General features: G+C 30.5%; 1 protein-coding gene across 2 annotated transcripts in view; it reads right to left on the minus strand.

The window, feature by feature from the left end:
• Positions 1 to 21,941, minus strand: part of LOC123012145 (calcitonin gene-related peptide type 1 receptor) — a 159,825-nt gene that overhangs the window by 53,349 nt on the left and 84,535 nt on the right. For both annotated transcript variants that reach the window (XM_044409974.1, XM_044409967.1), the window contains exons 8-9: positions 14,085 to 14,264; positions 13,823 to 13,946 (exon numbers count right to left, since the gene is read on the minus strand). In XM_044409974.1, coding sequence (XP_044265909.1) covers positions 13,823 to 13,946; positions 14,085 to 14,264 — 304 coding nt within the window. The remainder of the gene's footprint in view (positions 1 to 13,822; positions 13,947 to 14,084; positions 14,265 to 21,941) is intronic.

A 21,941-nucleotide genomic window follows, 5' to 3' on the forward strand; every position in this document is an offset into this window, starting at 1 on the left:
ATTTTCGAATTTTTCTTTTTTTTTTTAAAGAAATTGTTTAGAATTATTACCCATAATTTCAATACAACGTTTTCAACAACAAGTGATAAGAAAATTTCAAAGCACTGCGGTGGAAGAGAGCCACTAGCAAACTGCAAAGAGTCAAAAAGTAAACAAGTTATAAAATTGTACGTTTTCAATATATCAGTCCCTACCACCACCCTAAAATTTAGCAAAACCCACCACTAAACCTTGTTTTTCAAAATTTTCTGGAACTGGGTTGGTATGAGCACCTGGTTTATCTGAGCATAATGACTAATAATGAACCAAAAAAAAAAGTCATTTTTCTCTTGATTTTGCTCGTTTCAGGTGAAGCGAAAAATGTTTCTCCTTTGCAGTTTTGGCGTAAAATGAAAGATAATTTTTTTTTTTTTAATTATTTAATAAATAATGATAGTTTTTGTTAAAAATGACTTTGTTTTTTATCTTAAAGCTATTTCTTTGAGTTGCTATTTATCAAAATTATTTTTTTCCCACACTTTTTTTTTATTTAACTTGCGAAAACTCATTTGTCAAAGTGACATTATTGTCAAAAAATTATTCTAAGTCCAAAATCAAGAGAAAAATGAACCTTTCTTTCTACTGAGCTAGAATCTGAATCTCTGAAATAAGAGAAACTCATGGATGGTGAAATTCTGTTTGTTTACTTTATTTCCATTTTATGACTAAAGGGACCACGCACCAGGTAGAGAAGGTCGGATGATTGACAGCTGTCACAGAATAAAAATCTAAATAGAGTATGCAACTTACAGTACACCAAATCTGAACAGTTCATTCGGTACCCTAGAGCCTTAAGGGTTTAATAACTTTAATAACGATCCACCCATTATAGGCCGGAGCACAAAATTGAATTACAACATAAATTACAACATTTTCAATATATTTTTTTGTACATTTATAAAATGCATAATAGTTATTTGTATTACTAGGCCTGTCATTTTGCAAGTGCGAGCACGGTTTGTGGAGACGAGGCCTTAGCCGAATCTTCACAAGTGCAAGCACTTGCAAAACAGTTTCTGGCCGTGTGATACACAAAACTTTTTCAGCCGACAACATTTTTCAATTAAAACAAATTTATTTATTGTTAAATTTTCTCCGGCTAGGGAATTTATTTTTCTTCTATTGGTAGCACTTTCTCCACGGTGTAATGATTTAAAGTTAAAATAATTTTATGACATTTGTAAAGTAATTAAGACTTTTGAATCGAAAATTCAATTGCATTAGTTGAAAATGGATACACAAGTCGTCCAATCGATATTGGAAATAAAATATTGATAGTTTCGCTAGAATGAAATCGTTACCAGACTTCTGGACCACCCTGAATATTTGTTCAGAAAAAAAAACAGTATTATTATAATTTTTTTTATTTTACTCAAAAATATTTTTAATGTCTTTTTGAAAACAAGAATAAAAAACTACACAACACAACAAAATGTTTATTAAAATTTTAAGTTTAATTTTAAAAATTTTATAAAATAGGTATTCCTTACCAGGAGCAGACGATAAGAATTCTTTAACTTGCTGTTTTCGACTTTTTAGATTTATAACCATCAGATTTACCCTTCAGCAACGCACACAATTTGGGATATTTTCTCATGTCAACATTGTTTTTTAGGTTAAGGCCCGTCCGGAGCAAACTTGGCCTTCAGAATTTTACAACACTGGTTCAGCTGTCAAGCTGGGATCGGTAGCAGTCATAAACGACAGTTTAGTGGAAAAACATAATTTACAACACCCAAATTGCCGCACGCTAGTTATCTGTAAGATATCGAAACTTTACGGAGACGGTTTTGTTGTGGTGCTTTCAGGTATAAATTCTCTCTAATGTTTTATTAGCATTGTTGTAATATTGCTACCTGATTGCGAATTATTTAATTTTGGATTACCTCTTGAAGTTATCGACTTGGAAATAACAGTCTATATTTCGCTAGTTGTAAAAGTTCAAAAAAGCGCCGCAGTCCACTTTTATTTTTGATTTTGAAATTTTAACTAGACGATTTTTTTGTCGGACTCGCAAATATAATTTTATACTTTTAATGTTTTATTAGGATTCTTTTAATATTATCGTAGATAATTTAGTATACTTATAAGGAGGTTATATCACCTTGGTTATAAATAATAACAAATAAATAAAAATCAAAGGAAATAATTTTTATTCAATCCTCTATGTTAAAATGAAATTTTATCGTCTAGATGACAAAAAATACATCAATTATTGTATATCTGCGATTGTTAGTTGCTAACGATCTTTGACATTAGATTTCATTGTTGAATTTTACTTTGACATTTATAAATATCGACCAAATTGACTACAAAATTAGTGAGGATTGAATAAAATTTTATATTGTACACGACAATAAAATTTTCATTGTCTTTTCGAGTATATTAGCGTCTCGGCTGACGCCTCGACGCTAAATTGTTCTCAAAGATTCTATAATAAATAACTATTTATTTTGTAAAAATTTTTATTAATTAATTTAATTGAATCTTCCTTAGTGGCATACTTCTGGACGCTCTTGGATCAATTATTTCCAGAAGTAAAAATGTAAAATTTCTCCAATTTCGACTCCATTTTTTAAAAATTAAATTGTAAAGCAATTTTAAAAATCTCTAAAATCTTCTTTTAGAAATTCATGTCATCAGCTTGTCGGCGGGTGTGGTTGTAAATTTGGGTCTCATTGTTTGCGGTTACATTTTATGTGGGGGTTGTAAATAATCTTGTGCTCACTCGATTTTCGATTCCAAATCGTCCTACCTCTGTAGAGGTGTTATTTATAAATATTTTTTACCGGACTTGAAATTGTCACCTTAATATACAACAATCTACATTTTGACTGTTTTAAAAGTTTGAATAAACGTCTTAAAATGTGTGTTTTTAATATGCGCACTTTTATTCAAACTTTCTCTACCTTTATTACAATTTGTAGATAACGTATCGCAATTTTAAAACAGTCAAAATGTAGAAAAAAATATTCTTTTTCACATGCTACCAAATTCATAAAAATATCTTCAGTAGTTTTTGAAATACAGAGGTAGACATTTACATTGGAACTCCCATAAGAGATTTTGCTCCCGCGGCCTCTTAAGCGTCATCCGCAACATTGAGTCCACAAAGAAGACGGTTTCATCCTTTTCGAAAGATCTTGAGAATATACAAGCAGCACATTCTCAGATAAAAAAAATTATTTAATTTCTTGACGCCAATCTTGGAAAAGTTTATATATACGTTCGTACTGACTTTTTGTTTTTTCCGGCAGCAAATTAGCAGTTGCCGAGGCCGCTGCTTCAGTAATCTCGGGTGGAGTGCAAATTCCAATAAAAACATCATCATTTCATTTTCATTCATTTTCCCCGTCTAAATGACAACTAACAGAAAGCACCTCGGTGAAGTTAGCAATAAGTAATATTTTTCTTGAGGGCAAAATTTAAATTACAGTCGACCAAAAATTTGCTACACGTATCACAACTCGTTTCCCCCAACATTTTCGTTTCGTGCAGCCAGATTCACACCCGAAAAATTATTAGAATTACAGAAAGCTAACTTCAGCCCGTGACTAATGTGACAGTTGCTATTGGCAACGTCACTAATACGCATAAAAGTCACGGCTTGTTAAGGTGTGTATTAAGGGTCACTTAGCGTCATGGAAACATATACTATAATCCGTGTAACTGAGCATTGGTTAGATTATATTGAAATTGAAATGTTAAATATTGCAGATTTTAAACTCGCTTCAGGTTTTGGCAGACATTTAAATGAACATGAGGGTACAGTAATTCTGGCAAAATATTGAATCTCTTTTGAAAAAATTGACATTTCTAAATCTAGTAGAGAACTGGACTGTGAAATCGTCTGCATACGCACATCCAACATATTTATTTTCTCGGTTTATCAAAGTCTATTGGGTAATTTTGAGAATTTCATTAAAAATTTGAATAAAATATTTTCTTCTTTAAAAATTTTAAATCGTCAAGTAGTTATTTTGGGCGATTTTAACATCCATTTCAACAAAAACATAATTCAGAGTTTACAATTCCAGGATTTTATCACCTCATTTGGATTAAAAGCAAATATCACTGTCAGCACGCGTCTTGACAACTGCTTGGATAACGTGATAACGAATTTGGAATGCCTATATAAAACTAATGTATTTACTTACAACCTTTCCGACCACAAGGCTATAGACATCTATTTTAAAAAAAAACGAAATGATGAAAGTGATAAAACGATCATCTTTCGACCTGTTACTCAGATAGGCATGTGTAAGCTGTATAGTCTTCTCGATAATATTAACTGGTCCTTTATTGACTCTCCTAACATAGATACTGCCGATAAATTTGAAAATTTTATTAGAATCTTGAATAATAACATTAAAAAGGCTTTTCCTCTGAGAAGTAAATGTATTAGCAAAACTAAGCCACTATATAAAATTAACTGGTTTAATATTGAACTAAAAAACATCAGGAATCATCTAAATTTTTTGCACGAAATGAAACAAAATCAACCCCCGAATAAAATACTTACACAATATTATCTCAAATATAAAACTTTTTATAGAACTAAAATTAATGAGGCAAAAAACAAGCTCATACAAAATACTTGACAAGTCACTCAAATTTTTCAAAAGGTGCATGGTGCTTAATTAACACTAAACGCGGAAATTCTAAAACACAAGTGAAATCAAACTTAACGTGTAATATGTTAAATACTTATTTCACTAATATTCCCAGACGAATTTTTGATAATATGTCACCTCCCAACAACAATATCAATAACCTAACAGTATTATCAAACTGTAAAAAAATTCAAGCGGCATTTTATTTTAAATAAATTTATTTTATTGAAATGCGTGACATTATTAAAGATATGAAAAATGGTGGTGAGTCCAAACATTTTAACGAGATCAGTATAAACTTAATAAAAAAACATATTAATTTACTTATTATCCCTTTAACTAAATTAATAAATGAATGTATAAGAACATCAGTCTTCCCTACCTATCTAAAAAATTCAAAAGTAATACCACTTCTTAAAAAAGGGGATGCAAACGAGGAACAAACTTATAGACCAATTTTAATTGTTCCAACAATTTTAAAATTTTTTGAAAAAGTCTTATTTAACCAATGAACAGTTTTTGCTGAAAAACTCATTCTAGTTAATAACCAGTTTGGGTTAATGTGAAAAAGAGGCACAACATCATACATCGAGCAAACTGCAGACCGGTTTCGCCCTTTTGGGGCTCATCAGTGCAGTGTAGCTCGATGTGTGATGTGGCCTCGGGAGTCTTAAAGCGACTACGCCGGTGAAGATGGGACAGTGATAGCGCAGAGCGCCACCTGTCGGTGTGTGGGGAATCCAGACCTCGCGGGGTATTTGCCCGAGGAGTAGCTGTTTTGGCTGATGTCGGTTTACCTCTCCCGGTGGGCGTTTTTCGGGAGATTTGCTTTGCAAATTCCCAGCCCCCCGGTGTTTAGAGGTCTGGATTCCCCACACACCGACAGGTGGCGCTCTGCGCTATCACTGTCCCATCTTCAGTTTGGGTTAAGACGTGGTAAGTCAACTGTTCAAGCTGTTCAAAAACTTATAAACATTATAACACAGGGTATTGAGGACAATAAATACAGGGTGCTGCATTTTGGATGTCCGAATAGGGAATCTCCGAAACTAAGAGGTTTAGCCAAAAACGAGTAATACATTCTGGGGCTCATTTTTTGAGAAAATAATATTGGTTAAAACCGCATCCCGCTATCGTCTTTTGTTTTTGACTTATAGACAAAAATTGACATTTTAGTGAAATCTGAAAAAATTCATATCTTCGTTATTGTAGAAGACACAGATTTGAAATAAAGACATTATACAGGCACTTTTTTACGTAGAATTTAATAATGTAGTTAACAATTTTTTTCAGTTGTTTGTTTATGGGAGTTTTTGTTTATATGGGAACCATAGATGTCTATGTCATTTTTAAAAAGCTTGTTTTTTTCTTATCTAAAAATATATATTTGTAACAAATTATTATACTACATTTTTAGCAAAAAATTCTTTGATTTTTGTTCGCAGTTGGCCATGAACAAATGTTACATCTTCAACTATAAGGTTTTAAACTATATTATTCAACCAGTGTCACTAACGAAAGAGTTTTCTAAGTACTAAGTAATGAAAAAAATACAAAATAAATCGTAAATCAATTTATTGGAGACTAATAATATTTCTTTGTTTTTAATAAGTATTAAAATAACACTAAAGACAGTTTCATCGGTGTATGACCAATTATTTTAGATTTCAGATTTTTTCTACTTTCTCCGGTAATTTCATTAACTTCATGAACCCCTCATAAAATCTCGTACATTTTTGAAAATTTCAAAGAATTTTTAGTATGAAATAGTCATTTTCTATTACTTTTTAGTGACATAATAGGTATATAAGAAATAAATTAAGAAAATAAAATAGTATTATAATGAACAAAAAAAATAACAACAACAAATAATAAAAACAAAAGCAAACTGAATAACACATACGATATCTAACAAAAGTTATTATTTTTTGTTATGATATGCTTGAAAGCAATTTTTCTTTTTTCCTAAACAGAGAGACACTCGACAAGTTACACACTGCCAGTTACTTCTAGTCTCTTGTTGTTTGGTGCTACATAATGCACATCGACGACGACTGGTTATCCTTGCTGGCTGATGTGCATTTTCTGACAACCTCAGACCATCTGGTTGCAGTCTTTTATGATTTTTTATTTTTATTCTTTCATCTCTTACAACTTTTGATGACAATTTATTTGTAAGACTTCTGTGGCACTAGTTCTTCTATTATTTGTCTACGAAAATTCTTCATTGTCATAAGTGGTACATCCAGCAATTTATACAATATAAATGAGTTTACGATGCAAGTATCAAGGAAATTAAAAAAAAAATCTGTGCCACCATTTATAACTTTTTCTGTCAATCGAATATGTAGCCTTCAGCTGATCAAATTTATCAACAAAATTCATGTTTTTGTTGTAATTTTGTACAATTTCAGGACATACCACTTTAATAATTGTTCCATTCTTTTCTCGTCTTTCAACCATGCTTGCATGTCTTGGATCCAAATAGTTTGTGATCATGTGAACACATCTTCTATCTTTCCATTTTAAAACAGAAAGTCCCGATGCTGCTGAAAACCATTCGTAATCACCCCGCTTGAGACATTTATCTATACAAAAATTTGGCAAATTTTTTCGGTTAGAGTTTATGGTTCCACAAGCATATAATTTGACTTTGAGAAGATCTTCCATAAATTTGGTAGAAGTAAAATAATTGTCGAGGTATATTTTATGGTTTTTATAAGTAAGACCTGTTGCCAACGTTTGTACTACCCTAGCACCTAAACTCTTCTCTAAATTATTTTCACATTTTCCCGTGTATAATTCAAAATTATAGCAATATCCAGTTTCGGCAGACAACACCCACACTTTTCTTTCACAGAATTCAGAAATGGTCGTATTTTATAAAGTTTATCGTAATCATGTTCTCCACGAGGTGGCATTTTAGAATTATCATTTAGATGTAAGTTGGATAAAAGTCACCCAAACCTCTGAAGTGTCATTAGTTTGCTGATATAAGGATCATGTAAATCTGGTGCAGAACTCCAGTGATCTCTGTAGCTAGGATACCTTTTTATACCCATTAGTAAGTTTATCCCAAGAAAGACTCGCATTTCCTCAAGAGTTGTTTTTATATATGGTTTTCCGTTTTCATTTTGATTCTGTTGAGCATAAATATTAGTCTGCTCAACAATGTTACATAACATTTGATTGGTTATAAATAACTGAAACACGCTAAAAGGGGTGGCAATTTCCCCAAAATTTCAACTTTTGTCTGTAAGTCGAAAACAAAAGACGTTCGCGTGATGCGGTTTTAACCAATATTATTTTCTCAAAAAATGAGCCCCAGTATGTATTAGTTGTTTTTGTCTAAACATCTTAGTTTCGGAGATTCCCTATTCGGATATCTAAAATGCAGCACCCTGTACACTGGAAGTATTTTCTGCGACCTTTCCAAAGCCTTTGATTGTGTTTCCCGATACATATTAATACAAAAACTAGAGAAATTAATATGGTAGGTATAAGTAACATGGCACTACAGCAATAGGTATCAACTGACGTATTTCAACGGTCAAACATCAGATCGGGAGAGGATACAGTATGAGGTGCGTCAGGAATCAATTCTCGGGCCATTACTGTTTCTTCTCACAATTTGTTGAAGTGAGATAAATAGTGTACCAACCTTACGCAAATAGAGAGAGAGAGAGAGAGAGAGAGAGCAACAAGGCTGTTAACAAATGTTGAAAAGAGATTCTAAGAATTTAAATTTAAAAAGTTAGTCTTTCCACATTTATTAAATTAGTTTTAAATTAAGTATAAACAAATCGGTAAAGAATTCATTAACTGGAAAACAAAAAATAAGCATAAAAAATTTTGAAAAATTTGATAATCTTCTCTAGTTTGTTCATCCTTTCAAAAATTACGACGTTTTTAGTTAGTTAGTGATTAAGATAGATAAACTAGAATCATATTCATGCCGTCTCTTGATAGAACAAATAATAATTATTTCTGAAAAACTGCAGTTTATGACTAATAATGAAACAGTGATTAGTTTGACAACTACTGTCATGGATTTCCAAAAATTAAGTAATTAAATGTGTATTTTTTTGTATCCAGTGTTCTGTGACTTTTGTATATTTTGGTGCGTGCATTAGGCGCAAGCCTCGTAAAGTTATGTGAAACACCCTGTACGTAACGAAGCTATAGAGAATTATTATTGATTTGACAAATTATCATTATTTTTAACATAAAATATATAGTTGCAAATTTTCCCAATATTAAAGAAATAGCCTTGTATATAAGAATTTTGTTTTAACCCAATAATCTATCAGTACGTGTATTATACAGTTCACTCCTCTATTCCTTTACTATACCGATCCCAATCCAATTTAAAGCCGCTCCTATTGCCTTTACTTACATTATGATCGGCTTTCAATATACTTAATGTACTGCGAATGGAGAAATTTCCGATATGAGTTACCATGTATTATAGGATTTATGGGATTTCAAAAATTTATTTTGATGGAAGAAGACAGTGTTATAATACATACAGGGCGATTCAGATAAGATAATGAGCCTGACGATCTGGCGATGTAACCCAAAAAACAAATTTCATTTACGTTTTGATCTAATTTTAATTACGATTTGCATTTGCAATCCAAGTTATCTTATGTTGCTCTGATAGTGCTTTGACAAGCAATTTATGATTTATAAAACAACTGTTTGCCTACCTTTAATGTTTCATTGTTTCATACATTTTGTATTGGGTTTACACCGAAAAGACTTCTCTGACTTCTCTATCATTCCGCGAGAACTGAATGGCACTAATAATCGTTTTCTGCGTTGATGTCAGAGTGGCGTAAGATGATAACTTGGATTCAACTTGCAAATCCTAATTGAAATTTGATCAAAGGCGTAAATGAAATTTGTTTTTTGGGTTGCATCGCCAGATCGTCAGGCTCATTATCTTATCTGAATCGCCCTGTATATGCAATTTGGTCAGGCGTTATAAAATTTTGCGTCAGAAGAGGAAATTCGTTCCTACAACTTTAAAGTTGTTGAAGGCAATAATTTTACTTGTTGCAGCTTATCAAAAATGGTAGGAACGCGTATTTCATTTATCTTTATCTCAAGATTTGTTACATATTGGCTTTTGTTCTGTAATTTAACACGCCGTTAATTTTATAAAATAAGAAATGTGATTGACTATATCAACAACGTAGTACCTACTTAATGGCTCTAAAATAGTATGTTATCACAAGGTAGAGAACAAGTTTTTTATAGCGGAGTTGTTTATTTCCCGAGATGCGTAGCATGATGAAAACTTAATTTGCTCGCTAACGCTCGTGAATCAATCTGTTCTCACTCCATAGTAAACCAGCACTTTTCTTTATTTGTTAAACAATATACTATTAAATTTAAATTTTAATTGTAGCAACAATGCTTATCATTAAAATAAGCATTGTTGATACCAAGCCAATCATAGTAATATCACCAATGATTACTTATTTGGAATTTGTCCAGAGATTAAAAGGCGACATAAATATTGAAATTCAAATTGTGTTATTGTAAAAATAAAGAATAATGTAACTGTAACATAAAGTTGATTATACGGGGTCGTTAAAAAGCATGGCTACAGTTAAATATTATAAAAACTATTTATCAAAACTTATTGAAATTTGGTATATGCTTTAAAATATTTAAATTCTATCGCCTCAGATGTTTATCAAACTTCTATCTCCATTTGTTCTGGGGATACAAGGCTAACTTGATTTTTTTAAGGTAAGAAGGGTAAAGTTTAATATTTTTGAGAAGAGCATTTTTTTCTAACTTCAGTGATGTAACACATGCATATTTCATTTTATTCAATTTTGACATTATAAAGTGACATTATTAACTCCATAGTAACACGTATAAGCAATATATTATTCGCTAGTGAATTAAAACGTTTTAATTTACTAGTGATTTAAAAATTATTTCACTATTTCTCTAAAAAAAACTTTAATGAATAACAATAATTACTTTTATTTACAATAAATGTTACAATTAGTAACGCCACTAAAATTTACACCATATGTACCATTAATGGGCAAATTCATATTTTGATTTGACACTGATATTGACGCGGAAGTACATGCTTCAGAATTTGAGGTCGATTCCTTCTGAATTGTTTTAGATTGTTCAGAAATATAAGCCAGAATTATTCTCTCGTCTACTCCTTTTGCATTCTTCCGCTTCCTCCATTCACAAAAATTCCCATACTCTTTGTCGTATAATTGTTTAGATTTTACTGTCACCACTTTATTTATAGCTTCTGAAGCTTCTTGAATGACCAATTCAGGCACAAAAACCTGGTTTTCCTCTTTATAATCGCAGATTCCAGCCATTTTTTCCATACGCGTGACAATTCTCGCACTTTTGCAAATAAGCAAACAACTCGTTGTCATGGAAATTTGATTCGCATCCTATATGATTTATATAGACCGACCGGCTAATTTAAATTTTTCCTACATTTATTTGGTACATTTCGTCAAAATTGAATAAAAAAATATATACAATACGTGAATTAAACCTGTTTATTTGCTGGAAGAATTAATCCACTCGCGCTAAACCCGCTCGTGATATTAAACATTCTTCACTTATTGTATAATATTTATTAATCGAAAGTTGTCGAACTAATTAAAATTTAAAAGATGTAAATTTTTTAGCCTTGGAAATGTTGTCTTTTATCTATCGTCAGCTCTTTGCCGCCTGAATTTTGACCAAAAAATAAGTAAACTGTTTCCCAAATTTCAATGTGCTCTGCTAAACCGTTCTGAAAATATTTAGCTGTATCCATACTTTTTTGCGACCCTGTATAATTCATCATGAATTCGGAGAGAAAAAGGTGAGATACCAAGAACATGAAAAAATTCTACCTATAAAAATTTCGAAAAGTTTAGAGAGTTTAAATTTGGCACTTTGACTCTATTTATTTCTATTGGAAAAATACTTTTTCAAGTTTTTTTTTTTGCCACAGGCTATTAGAATAGGAAACAAGGAAGCTGTGTCCTAAATTGTAACTCTATTTAATGTTATTTGTGGCTTTTATTGGCAAAATTTTGTACCTTCACTAGATAATTATAAAAAAAATTATTTACAGTTTTAAATAGACATAAAAATGTGTCAAATGTCAAAAATAAATGTCAAAATGTTTTGACAGATAGAATTTTTTAAACATTTCTTCCACGTTCTTGGTTTCTTATCTTACTTCAAATTTTGCTGTGGGGTGCGAGTTCTGACACCCTGCATAAGTTCAATAAATTACTTTGACTTGTCATTTTTTCTTTTGCTATCAGGACTAAAATTAAAAAAACTGAAAATGAGGTTAGTTGTCTAAGGCCCGTTTTACATTTTTATGTCAGTCGAATGACAAATCGTTCAAAATTTCGTGTCGGCCAGTGTAGTAAATGTTTTTGGAAAAGTCATTTACCTAACAACCTTCGATTAAATTTTTTTAAGTTATTTAACTTTTAACAAACTACTTCATATCTTTATCTGTAGAAATGCAACACACAAAAAAATTGTTATAGTCTTGAAGGTTGTACTCTTTCGTTGCAGTTGTAAAAAAAAATTCTAGCTGACTTTTTCTGTAGTAAATTGTTAAAAACGTACCTTTTTATTCAAAAAAACAACTTATTTTAAAAACTAAGCCAAATCAACTAATAAAAGCAATAAAAAGCTACATCCAATATATGCCAAGAAACATATGATGTTTCATTTAAAAAAACATAAATTTGTATTGTAACTTATTTTTAGAACACGCTGCGTAGTTGAAAACAATTTCAGGCGATGCACTAGATTAGTATCTATCCATTTTCTATAAAGTCCATTTTTTTTAAACAATTGTCAAAGTGTTGTCATGTTGGTATCAACCACTAGTTATTTGATGTTATTACGTTGGCAACGTAAAATGTCAATTGAATGTCAGCCGTTTTATTACGAAGGCGCTTGCGCTACTGAAGCCGCAATTACCTTTCAATTTAAAATTAAAGGCACAACTTAAAGAGCACAGAATATGTTGAAGATGGAATTGGTTGGTATTAGAATTATTTCTGTGACGTTGCGGTTAGCAGGAATACCTACGCTGCCACGAACAGAGGCCTTTTAGAATCAGATTCTGAAGACGATTGGTGGTCTAAAAATTTTGAATCAGATTCTGAAAATGAGTAAAAATTTAAATTACCCATTAAATAAATTTTTCCCGGTTAGGAGTTGCATGTTTCCATGTCTTTATTTCTTGTCTTTTGGTAAAAAATTTGCTTCCACTTGAAACTTTTCTGACATTTGAAAATTACTAACATAACCTCAAACCTAATCTAGGGAGAGTTTAATCTACAACTGTTCCGAAAAAAAGATTTTAGGGTAGTACAGTCTGGTTTTTGAGGGAATTTTGACATTGACAATTGTTTAAAAAAAAAATGGACTTTATACATTTTTTCCAATTTCAACATTTAAAGGTCAATAATGAAGTTTACCAACTGGCTAACACCCTCTGTATATTGTATATTTAGTGATAAATACAACTTTCTTATTTCCAGTCCTCTGCAAATATACAAGTTTCTTTTTGCTTCAACATTTACACCACTAATCGTACAATTTTGCAACAACGTAATATTTAAAAAAAATATTTCAATAACTCGGTAAAATCATTAAGATCTATTTTTAAGATATTTTTATAAAAAATCTCCGCTTTCGTAATTGTTTTTCTTCAGTTTAGAGAAAAAATAGTTTTCTCTGTATGTTACCAGACTCATCTTAGTAAGATTGTTAAAAAATTTGAATCTTTTTACTCTGATGACAAGTTTTTTTTATTTTCTTTTAATAAATTACCCAGAGATTCGTCAAAGTATTTTAGGTATTCGTAATCAACAAAGTTTAAATTTTCTGTATTTTTCTGAAATTTTTGGTGTCAAAAGGTTTCCGGTTAGTGATAATTTTCAACTTTAAATAATTTCCCGGACAAAATGGCTTAAAGGTATGAGTAATTTTTAAGACAATAACCATTTACCATAGCGGCCTGACTTTGTGCTGAATTGATATTTAGTGAAATGTGTTTAGTTAAGGAAATAGCATTTCGTTGTGTCAGTCCGAATTTCCGCATTGTGTATTCAGATTAATTACAGCTTATGTCACAAATTAAGACTACTGACCTGTAAAGACGCAGTCATCGCTGAAACAACTTCATAAACATACTCCCAGGGGTGGTTAGCCTCCGGCCTAAACGGGGTTAAAAGGAAATTCAGGCCCAGCAGTGGCACCAGCAACATTGTAGCTCTGAAAAAACGAATACAATTTTTACAAACTTCATTATTATGCAAAGCTGTGAAAATTAATCGGGAATATAAGGATGAAAAAAATTCTAATTCAATTGTACGAAGCGAATTTTGCAAGATAATTTCTCAACAAAGTTACCTGAGAGCTTGGAGAGATGTTCTGGATGCTCCTGATCCCGATCCGCCATTAGCCGGTCCCTTTCTTAACTTGATTAGGAGAACTCTGACAATGTTGACCAGAAATATCACGTTGAGAAATACGGTAATGACCACCGGAACCATCAGGATTTTGTTAAAGCGGCCGTCTTGAATCCAGCATCTAGAACAAAAAGTGAAAATTGATTTCGGAGATTCTTAACAGAATTAATTATGCCTGAATTTCGGCGTGTTGAAGAGGAAATGTTCGAAACTTTAGCAAATAGTCTAACGAACGAGCTAAAAAATTAATTGAAAAGGGATTTAGACCTAGAATTGAAATTGTAGTTTAGTGGAGTGGAAATTATTCTCTTACTTATTATTCTGGTCTCGTTTCTAAATTGTTTTAATTCAATTTTGACAATTGTGGCTTTTAATTCATTTTTAGAATGATTTAATTATGTTAGCGCAAAATATTAAAGTGTACAGGTGTCTCACGAGTAATAATGAGCCTGAACTTTTTTTAAGCAATCAACATTACATTTCAAAGATAACGTAGATATTAAATAAAATATTTCGTTTTAATTAATTAAACAAAGTAATAATATTTTTATTTTTGACAAATTTCTGTCTGTCAGTATGGGTTTACTGCAGTTTTAAAAATTCCGTCTATTTGGATATCGCGCTGGATAGTGCAGTTCTCTATAAAATCTTTTCGCCAACATTTTAGTAATTCTCACCAATTTTTTCGAGGTTTGACTTTTACAAATTAAAGTTGAAGTGCTGTTTGGCCACTATGGTTCATTTTGTAAAACTAAATATTTTAATATCTACGTTATCTCTAAAATGTCAAGTTGGTGTACGTAGAAAGCGCTCACATTAATAATCAGCTAATTACAAAAAATATTTGGAGTAAGTGTAAGAAATAGCCTCCAGTTTTTTAAATCGCTATGGAAAAATATTAAAGTTCTGTTTATCTATTAAAAAAATATTTTGGACTATTCAATTCACCTTTCTTTTTTCAAATATTAGCTAATAAAATAGCATACTTTTGTATTCTATAGTAGCAGCAAATTCAAGCGAATATTCCACTGAATGTTCCTCGAGTGGTTGCAGAGAATATTTTAAAATAACTTGATTGCTATGAAAATAAAATTATTACCCTTGATAACACCATGAATGTGTATAAAGCGATAATAATTCATAAAAATATTCAACAATTTTTAACTACTGGTATTGTAACTGATATTAAAAAAATATATTCCAAAAGACAAAAAAATTAAATTAAAGAATTAAATGTAAATTTATAAAAACGTTACCGAACGGTTTATTATTTATCTTCTGGGCATAAAAAAAAACAGATTTACAAAACGTGTGAGCTAAGCGAAGGAGATTTGTAACCACCTGTAATAATAAGCTATTTTGAGCGATTTAAATATTATACAGAGTGGAATTTTTAACTGGAATAAAATTCATAATTTAAATATAAGCGATTTTTGAAAAAAAATCCTGAAACAGGTCGATTTTTATTTTTCCATGCGCATCATTTGACATACGATATATGGTTTTTGTTTATCTACTTTCTGAAATGCACAGTCATCTATAACTTTGTTTTTTAAATGTAATGGTATGACAAGTGACACATCGTTTGAAAGGTCGTTTTGCAAGGAATACAATATACTATTTATTTTCTGATTATTTTCAAAGCCTAAGTACAACCAATACATTATAACCTCACGGACACTAAATCAAACCTCATGTTTATTTATTTCTGTTGGAAAAATAAGTTTCCACGTTTTCTTGCTACAGGCTATTAGAAAAGAAATCAAGAAAGCTGTGTGCTAAATTGTAACTCTGTTTAATGTTATTTGTGGCTTTTATTGGCAAAATTTTTGTACCTTTACTTAATAATTATAAAAAATGCATATACAAGATCATCATTATCATTAAATAGACATAAGGTTCTTACCTAGCATTTCCTAGTATCTTACTAGGAACATGAAAAAAATGTTTAAAAAAATTATCTATAAAAATTTCGAAATTATGAGAGTTTAAATTTTGCACTTTGACTATTTATTTCTGTTGGAAAAATAATTTTCCAATTTTTTTTGCTACAGGCTATTAGAAGAGGAAACAAGAAAGCTGTATCCTAATTGTAACTCTGTTCAATGTTATTTGTGGCTTCTATTAGCAAAATTTTTGTAACTTTATTAAATAATTGTAAAAAACATATACAAGATCATCAGTATCATTATATAAACATAAAAAAATGTCAAGTGTCAAAAAATAAATGTCAAAATTTTTGACATAGAATTTTTTAAATATTTTTTTCATGTTCCTGGTATCTTATCTTACTTGAAACTTTTCTCTGAGGCGCGAGTTCTGTCGCATCCTGTATATTCTGTAACAAGGTTAGGATGAAAATTTGATAGGAGTGATAAACGCGAGCGTTAAGGTTGTCCGGGAGTGAACGGGCAAGTCGGTTTTCAGCACTTATTAGTCTTTTTCAAAAGCAACCAGCAATACACCCTAGGCAGGGTCCAAACTCAGTCTTTACCTGCGTTATGGGGTTGGGTTAGTAAGAGTAATAAATTGTAGTAAAAGTAAAAGATCAGTTCGCTAATATTTTTATGCCTTGAATTTGTGGAAGTTGCTCCAGAAATTTCTTAGAAAGCTAAATATTGTTTTGACTTTTGGATCTTATAAAAAAATCTAATCATAATTATTCTATCTACCTGATAGGTTGTACATATTTACTAATTAGAAAGCTGACAGATTCCATTTTCAATGTAAATTAAATTTTTCTGTGGGGTAACAAGACATACAATTCCATAAATTAAAATTTTTATAATCGAAAAAATTACAAATTTATGCAATTGTGGACTCAAAATTTTGGACATCAAGTTATGTCAGTTCAAAAAATATCAACGTAACCAACGCTTTAGTGTCATTATGATTGACGTTTGGATCTAAAACTTGAAAGTTTTAGTTGAAATTTATTTTTGGCGTCGATTTCCTAATACATACAATAATGCCAGCAGTTGCAGTACGTTTTTAACATAGTTATAATTTGTTTATTATTATTTTGAATTATTGTCATTTTTATTTAGCTGTCAGCATAAAAACTACAATCAAAAAAAAGTTTTACATTTTATGTCAACCGAATGACAAGTCGTCCAAAATTCCGTGTACGTACATCTAAATATCAAATTTACAATGCGCACTATAAATTCATATTATTTGGAGGGGCATTTATGATTTTTTAGCTACGTTTTTTTAGTTTAAAAGTGTCCTTGTTTTCCACTACAATTATTTGCCATTGACCACATTTATGAGTACCACTAACCGTAGAAAAATGCGAAGTTTTCATTTATAGTTATGTCTTATAAAAAAAAAGATTGTGATAGGCCGAATCATTTTTTATGAAGAACAACGATAAATAAAAAAACGATTTCTTCAATGATTTTTTTTTATAGTTGCCCCGCTAAAAAACTATTTCTTTTAGACTTCTGGCGAGCATTTGTTTAAAAGTAATTATTTGTTTTGTATACGCTCTCGAAACAAGCTAAGTCTTTGTGGACCCCAATAAAATAGTATGAAAAATGGTTATATTAGGTACTCAATACCCAAAACACAGTTTTTCAGAACGGATAAATCGATTTAGTTACTGTAGTGGCGAAATTTGTTTAATTAATAATAGGTGTAAATTTGTTGTATAATAAATTATTTTGTCTGATTATTGTTGCTGTTTATTAAAACTCTCAGAGATAATAAATAATCTTAGATCCCCACAAGACACACATTTTTTCGAAAAAAAATGGTCAGGTCTACTAAACACGGGAGATTCGATAGAAGTACAATTCCAACAAAATTAGCTTGTTTTTTCATTTCACGTCAAATGTTTCTGCTTCTAGTTTTCCAATAATAATAACTGAAAATTATTATGCTAATTACATGATAAAAAAATTACATGACCATAATCCGTCCTTTGCTTGGTATGGTACAAGGGCAGAGAAGCGGTGCTGGCAATGCCTCTAGTGGTAAAAGCAATGAACTAGGAGGCGTTTTTGGGCAAAATATATTTATTAATAATTTAAAAACAACAGTGTTTTATTACATGGTGTTTGTTGAATTTGTTAAGAATTAATATTTTGTAATAAATACCAAAACCCTAAAACGAATCTTTAGGTCTACCGTTAAATATCGTGACTTTTACATCAATCACAATATCTCAAAAACTAAACACTTTTTAAAAAAAAGGCCAACGTATCGGCCTATAGAACATTCTTTTAAATTATCTTACAAAAACCAAAATTGATTACTTGAAAAATGACTGAGTAAAGTTATTTTCAAGTTCACCATTTATGCATTTTTGTTCTTTTTTTAAAAGAATTGATTTTTTTTTTAAATCTCAAGGTATCGGCCTGTAGATTTAAAAAACCTTTATTTTGATGTATAATACATGAAATTCTGTTGCATATTAAGAGAGTAATCTTGTTTTCAATATACTAACGTCTCGAATCGTTTGTCGCGGATATGAGGAACCATGAGTAGATCGAATTTTGATTCTAACCGAGCAACAGACTGTATTTTCTTTACGACCAGAAAGTATGAATCAAAAACAAGTAAACCTGAACAAAACAAGTTATTTGACATTCATATCTAACACTGACAGTTTTAAAATCCATGACAATGTATACAGGGTGTTCAAAAATCGCGCACTTCCGCGACACTGTCATCGGGTGGTGCCCTAGACAACACGAGAAATGTTAAAAAAAATCTATCTCTAAAAATTCCGAAGTAATGAGAGTTTAAATTCTGCACTATGACTATTTATTTCTGTTGGAAAAATAATTTTCCAAGTTTTTTTGCTATTAGAAGAGGAAACAAAGAAGATGTATCCTAAATCGTAATTCTGTTTAGTGTTGTTTGTGGCTTTTATTGACAAAATTTTTGTACCTTTAGTAAATAATTATAAAAAAACATATCATTAAATAGACTTAAAAACATGTCAAATGTCAAAAAATAAATGTCGAAAGTTTTTGACAGATAGAGTTTTTTAAACATTTTTTCAGTACTCTGGGAGGCTACCCAATTACTCCCTTACAAGGAAGTGCACGATTTTTTGAACAGTCTATATATTTCGTTGACCATAATTATAAAATATTCTTTCAGTCACTTGTTATAGAATGAAAATACATGCAAAATACATAAGAAGCAAGTTTCTCAAGACTGAGAATTTTTACTTTCTATTTTACTAAAAATCATTTTGAAATCATTACATTCACTAAAGGTCGTGGAGAAAAGTTAGTACAAAATTTTTGTTTGTTTTTTGAATCACACTAGATATAGTTCGTATAACATGTCAAATACGTTTTTCTCATAATTGTTCAGCCTAAAATTGATTGCACTGTTGTCTATAACGCCCCTATAATGGATAACCGTCCACTCATTCATCGTTGATAAAACGACCAAGAATTCCTATTGATTGAAAAACTCGTAGTTGAATCGTGTAAAAACAGCATTAATAAACCCTGAAACTACGTAGATTCAAGAAAGGTAATTAAAATCTCCGACATACGAAAACAACCAACTTGATATTTTCCTATTAAGAATCTTGCATCACCTACAAGTTAATTTCCCTTTTAATCCTCGTCAAATAAATTAATTCCTTCCGATATAGAATCGACGCATCCTCGAATTTAATCCCATATTCGTTCATAAAACCGGCGATAGGAGTGGTTTCGGTGTATTTGACGTGTGGAGAGCGACCGAATTGCAAACAGGTGCTACGTCACGTACGAAAGTGGTGTATTGTGTACTCTGCACTTTCAGACGCGTTATCTATAAAAGAGAGTGGAAAATTTTGTCGCAATTTACAGATGATTTGGTTTTTTTTACAAGAAAGCTCGTTATCACAAAGTGCACTTTAATGAAATTAAAATTTGTTAATGGTTTCGTACTAATAAATAAAACTTTCGAAAAGGAATTCAATTACTTGTTTGCTTGCGCTTATCTAGAGTTTTATTGCTAGTAGTGTTCTTAAATTGTGCTTTTATGGATAAGAGCAATTCGGGTAAAAGTTCATAACTCTGCCATCCACTAGCTGCTTCAAATGGGATTTTATTTTATAATGGCGTAAGTGCCATTCAAAAAGGTAAAACAAAATTTCTTTTTATATAAACTTGACTAGTTGACTAAGTTTTAATAAAATATTTTTAGATTTAGTTGATTCTGGGTATAATTAAAACCTCAGTTAAAACAAAAAAATTGTTAGATTCCTTTTTTACCACTGTGCAAAATTCTACTTTTCTTTTCTTAACAATATAAATCCTAAAAAAAATTCAAGTCGGAGCATGTATTTTCGAAATATAAAAAAATGTATGTTTATACATTTATAAATACATTTATACTAGAAATTGAAAAAAAAACTTGATTTCTAGCGTTTAGCGATAAAAAATAAGAACATAAAAAAGTTTTATCAAAAAACAGAGAAATAAGATTTTAAAATGTTCCTTATGCTTTTACAAAATTATTTTGTCAAATATGCTTCATCTATAAAGTACATCGTTAAAGGCTACGTATATTATAAGTTACGTTGATGCATATTTTTACTTTTATATAATAATTTAGTATTCAGAATTCAGTATTCGTAAAATTTTTGATTCAATATTAGTGTTGCAAAAAATCTTGAAGACGACACGAGTTTTATAGTTCAAAAATCTCACCCTTTTTTAAAGTCGATTTTTAAACTTTGTATAAAACTCTAATGTGTTAATACCGGTCGGCAGTTTTCATGAGGATTGCCGTGGTATTCTGCTAAACATTTGCAAATGATGTAGGCAACACAACTAGAGTTTTATAGGCAGTTTAAAAAGGTTGCTCCCTCCGGTTGCTCGAATTTAATAGGCTGAGATATAAAACTATAAAACTCGTCTTGTCTTCAAGATTTTTTGTAACACTAATATTGAATGAAAAACTTTACTAAACTCAGAAATTATTATACAGAACTCAAAATAATGTCAAAATTGCCACAAAATATGCATCATCGTATTTTATAGACTCTTAACGTTGCTATTGACGACGTACTTTATAGATGAAGCATATTTTAACAGCAACATAAGAGGTGAGCGTAAATGCACTATAAAAACAGTATAAGGTATTAGTGTCGCAAATATAGCTATTAACAAACTTCAATGAAAAACAGATTTACCTTTATAATATGTTAAAATACAATAGGTACAGACAATGTTTGCTTGTAATAAGTAACTTTTTCAAAGACAATCCTTACGAAATTTTCTACATTTAACTAGATATTTTTTTTCTGCAAAGTTAAACACCGGTAAAATAAACTACTTTAAGAAAGTTTGTACAAAGATTAAACGTTTTTCGTTACTATACTTTCTAGTAAAGTTTAATTGAGCAATTAATTAAAAGTTTAGCACTAAATACTTTTAACCTGAAACTCAACAGAAGTTAAAAAAGATTTATTTCTAATCACTGCATGTGCTGTAGAAAATCGGGTTTTGAATACGTGTTGTATTTTACTAATGGCAAAAAGTCAGCATTTTAAAATGAGAAATAAAGCAATAACGTTTTCGAATATTTAAATTGAAGTCTTGTACTTGCAAATTTAAATTGAGATAAATTTATCATCGATAAATCTTCCTTCAAAACTGCGCTTTGTCGTTTTTACTCATCTTTTTAATACTACTTGCAAAACGCTTTATTTAGATTTCTTTAAAAATTCAAATAAATCGCTAAAGGTTATACGTGGGAGAAGACGCATATTAATTTTATTTCCAATTTGATCAATATTGTAACGATGAAAAAACAACTTTTTAAAAAGCATACACAGGAT

Source organism: Tribolium madens, unplaced genomic scaffold (assembly GCF_015345945.1).
Source record: "Tribolium madens isolate multiple individuals breed KSU strain unplaced genomic scaffold, Tmad_KSU_1.1 Scaffold_19;HRSCAF=116;Tcas5.2_LG9, whole genome shotgun sequence".
Classification (NCBI taxonomy): domain Eukaryota; kingdom Metazoa; phylum Arthropoda; class Insecta; order Coleoptera; family Tenebrionidae; genus Tribolium; species Tribolium madens.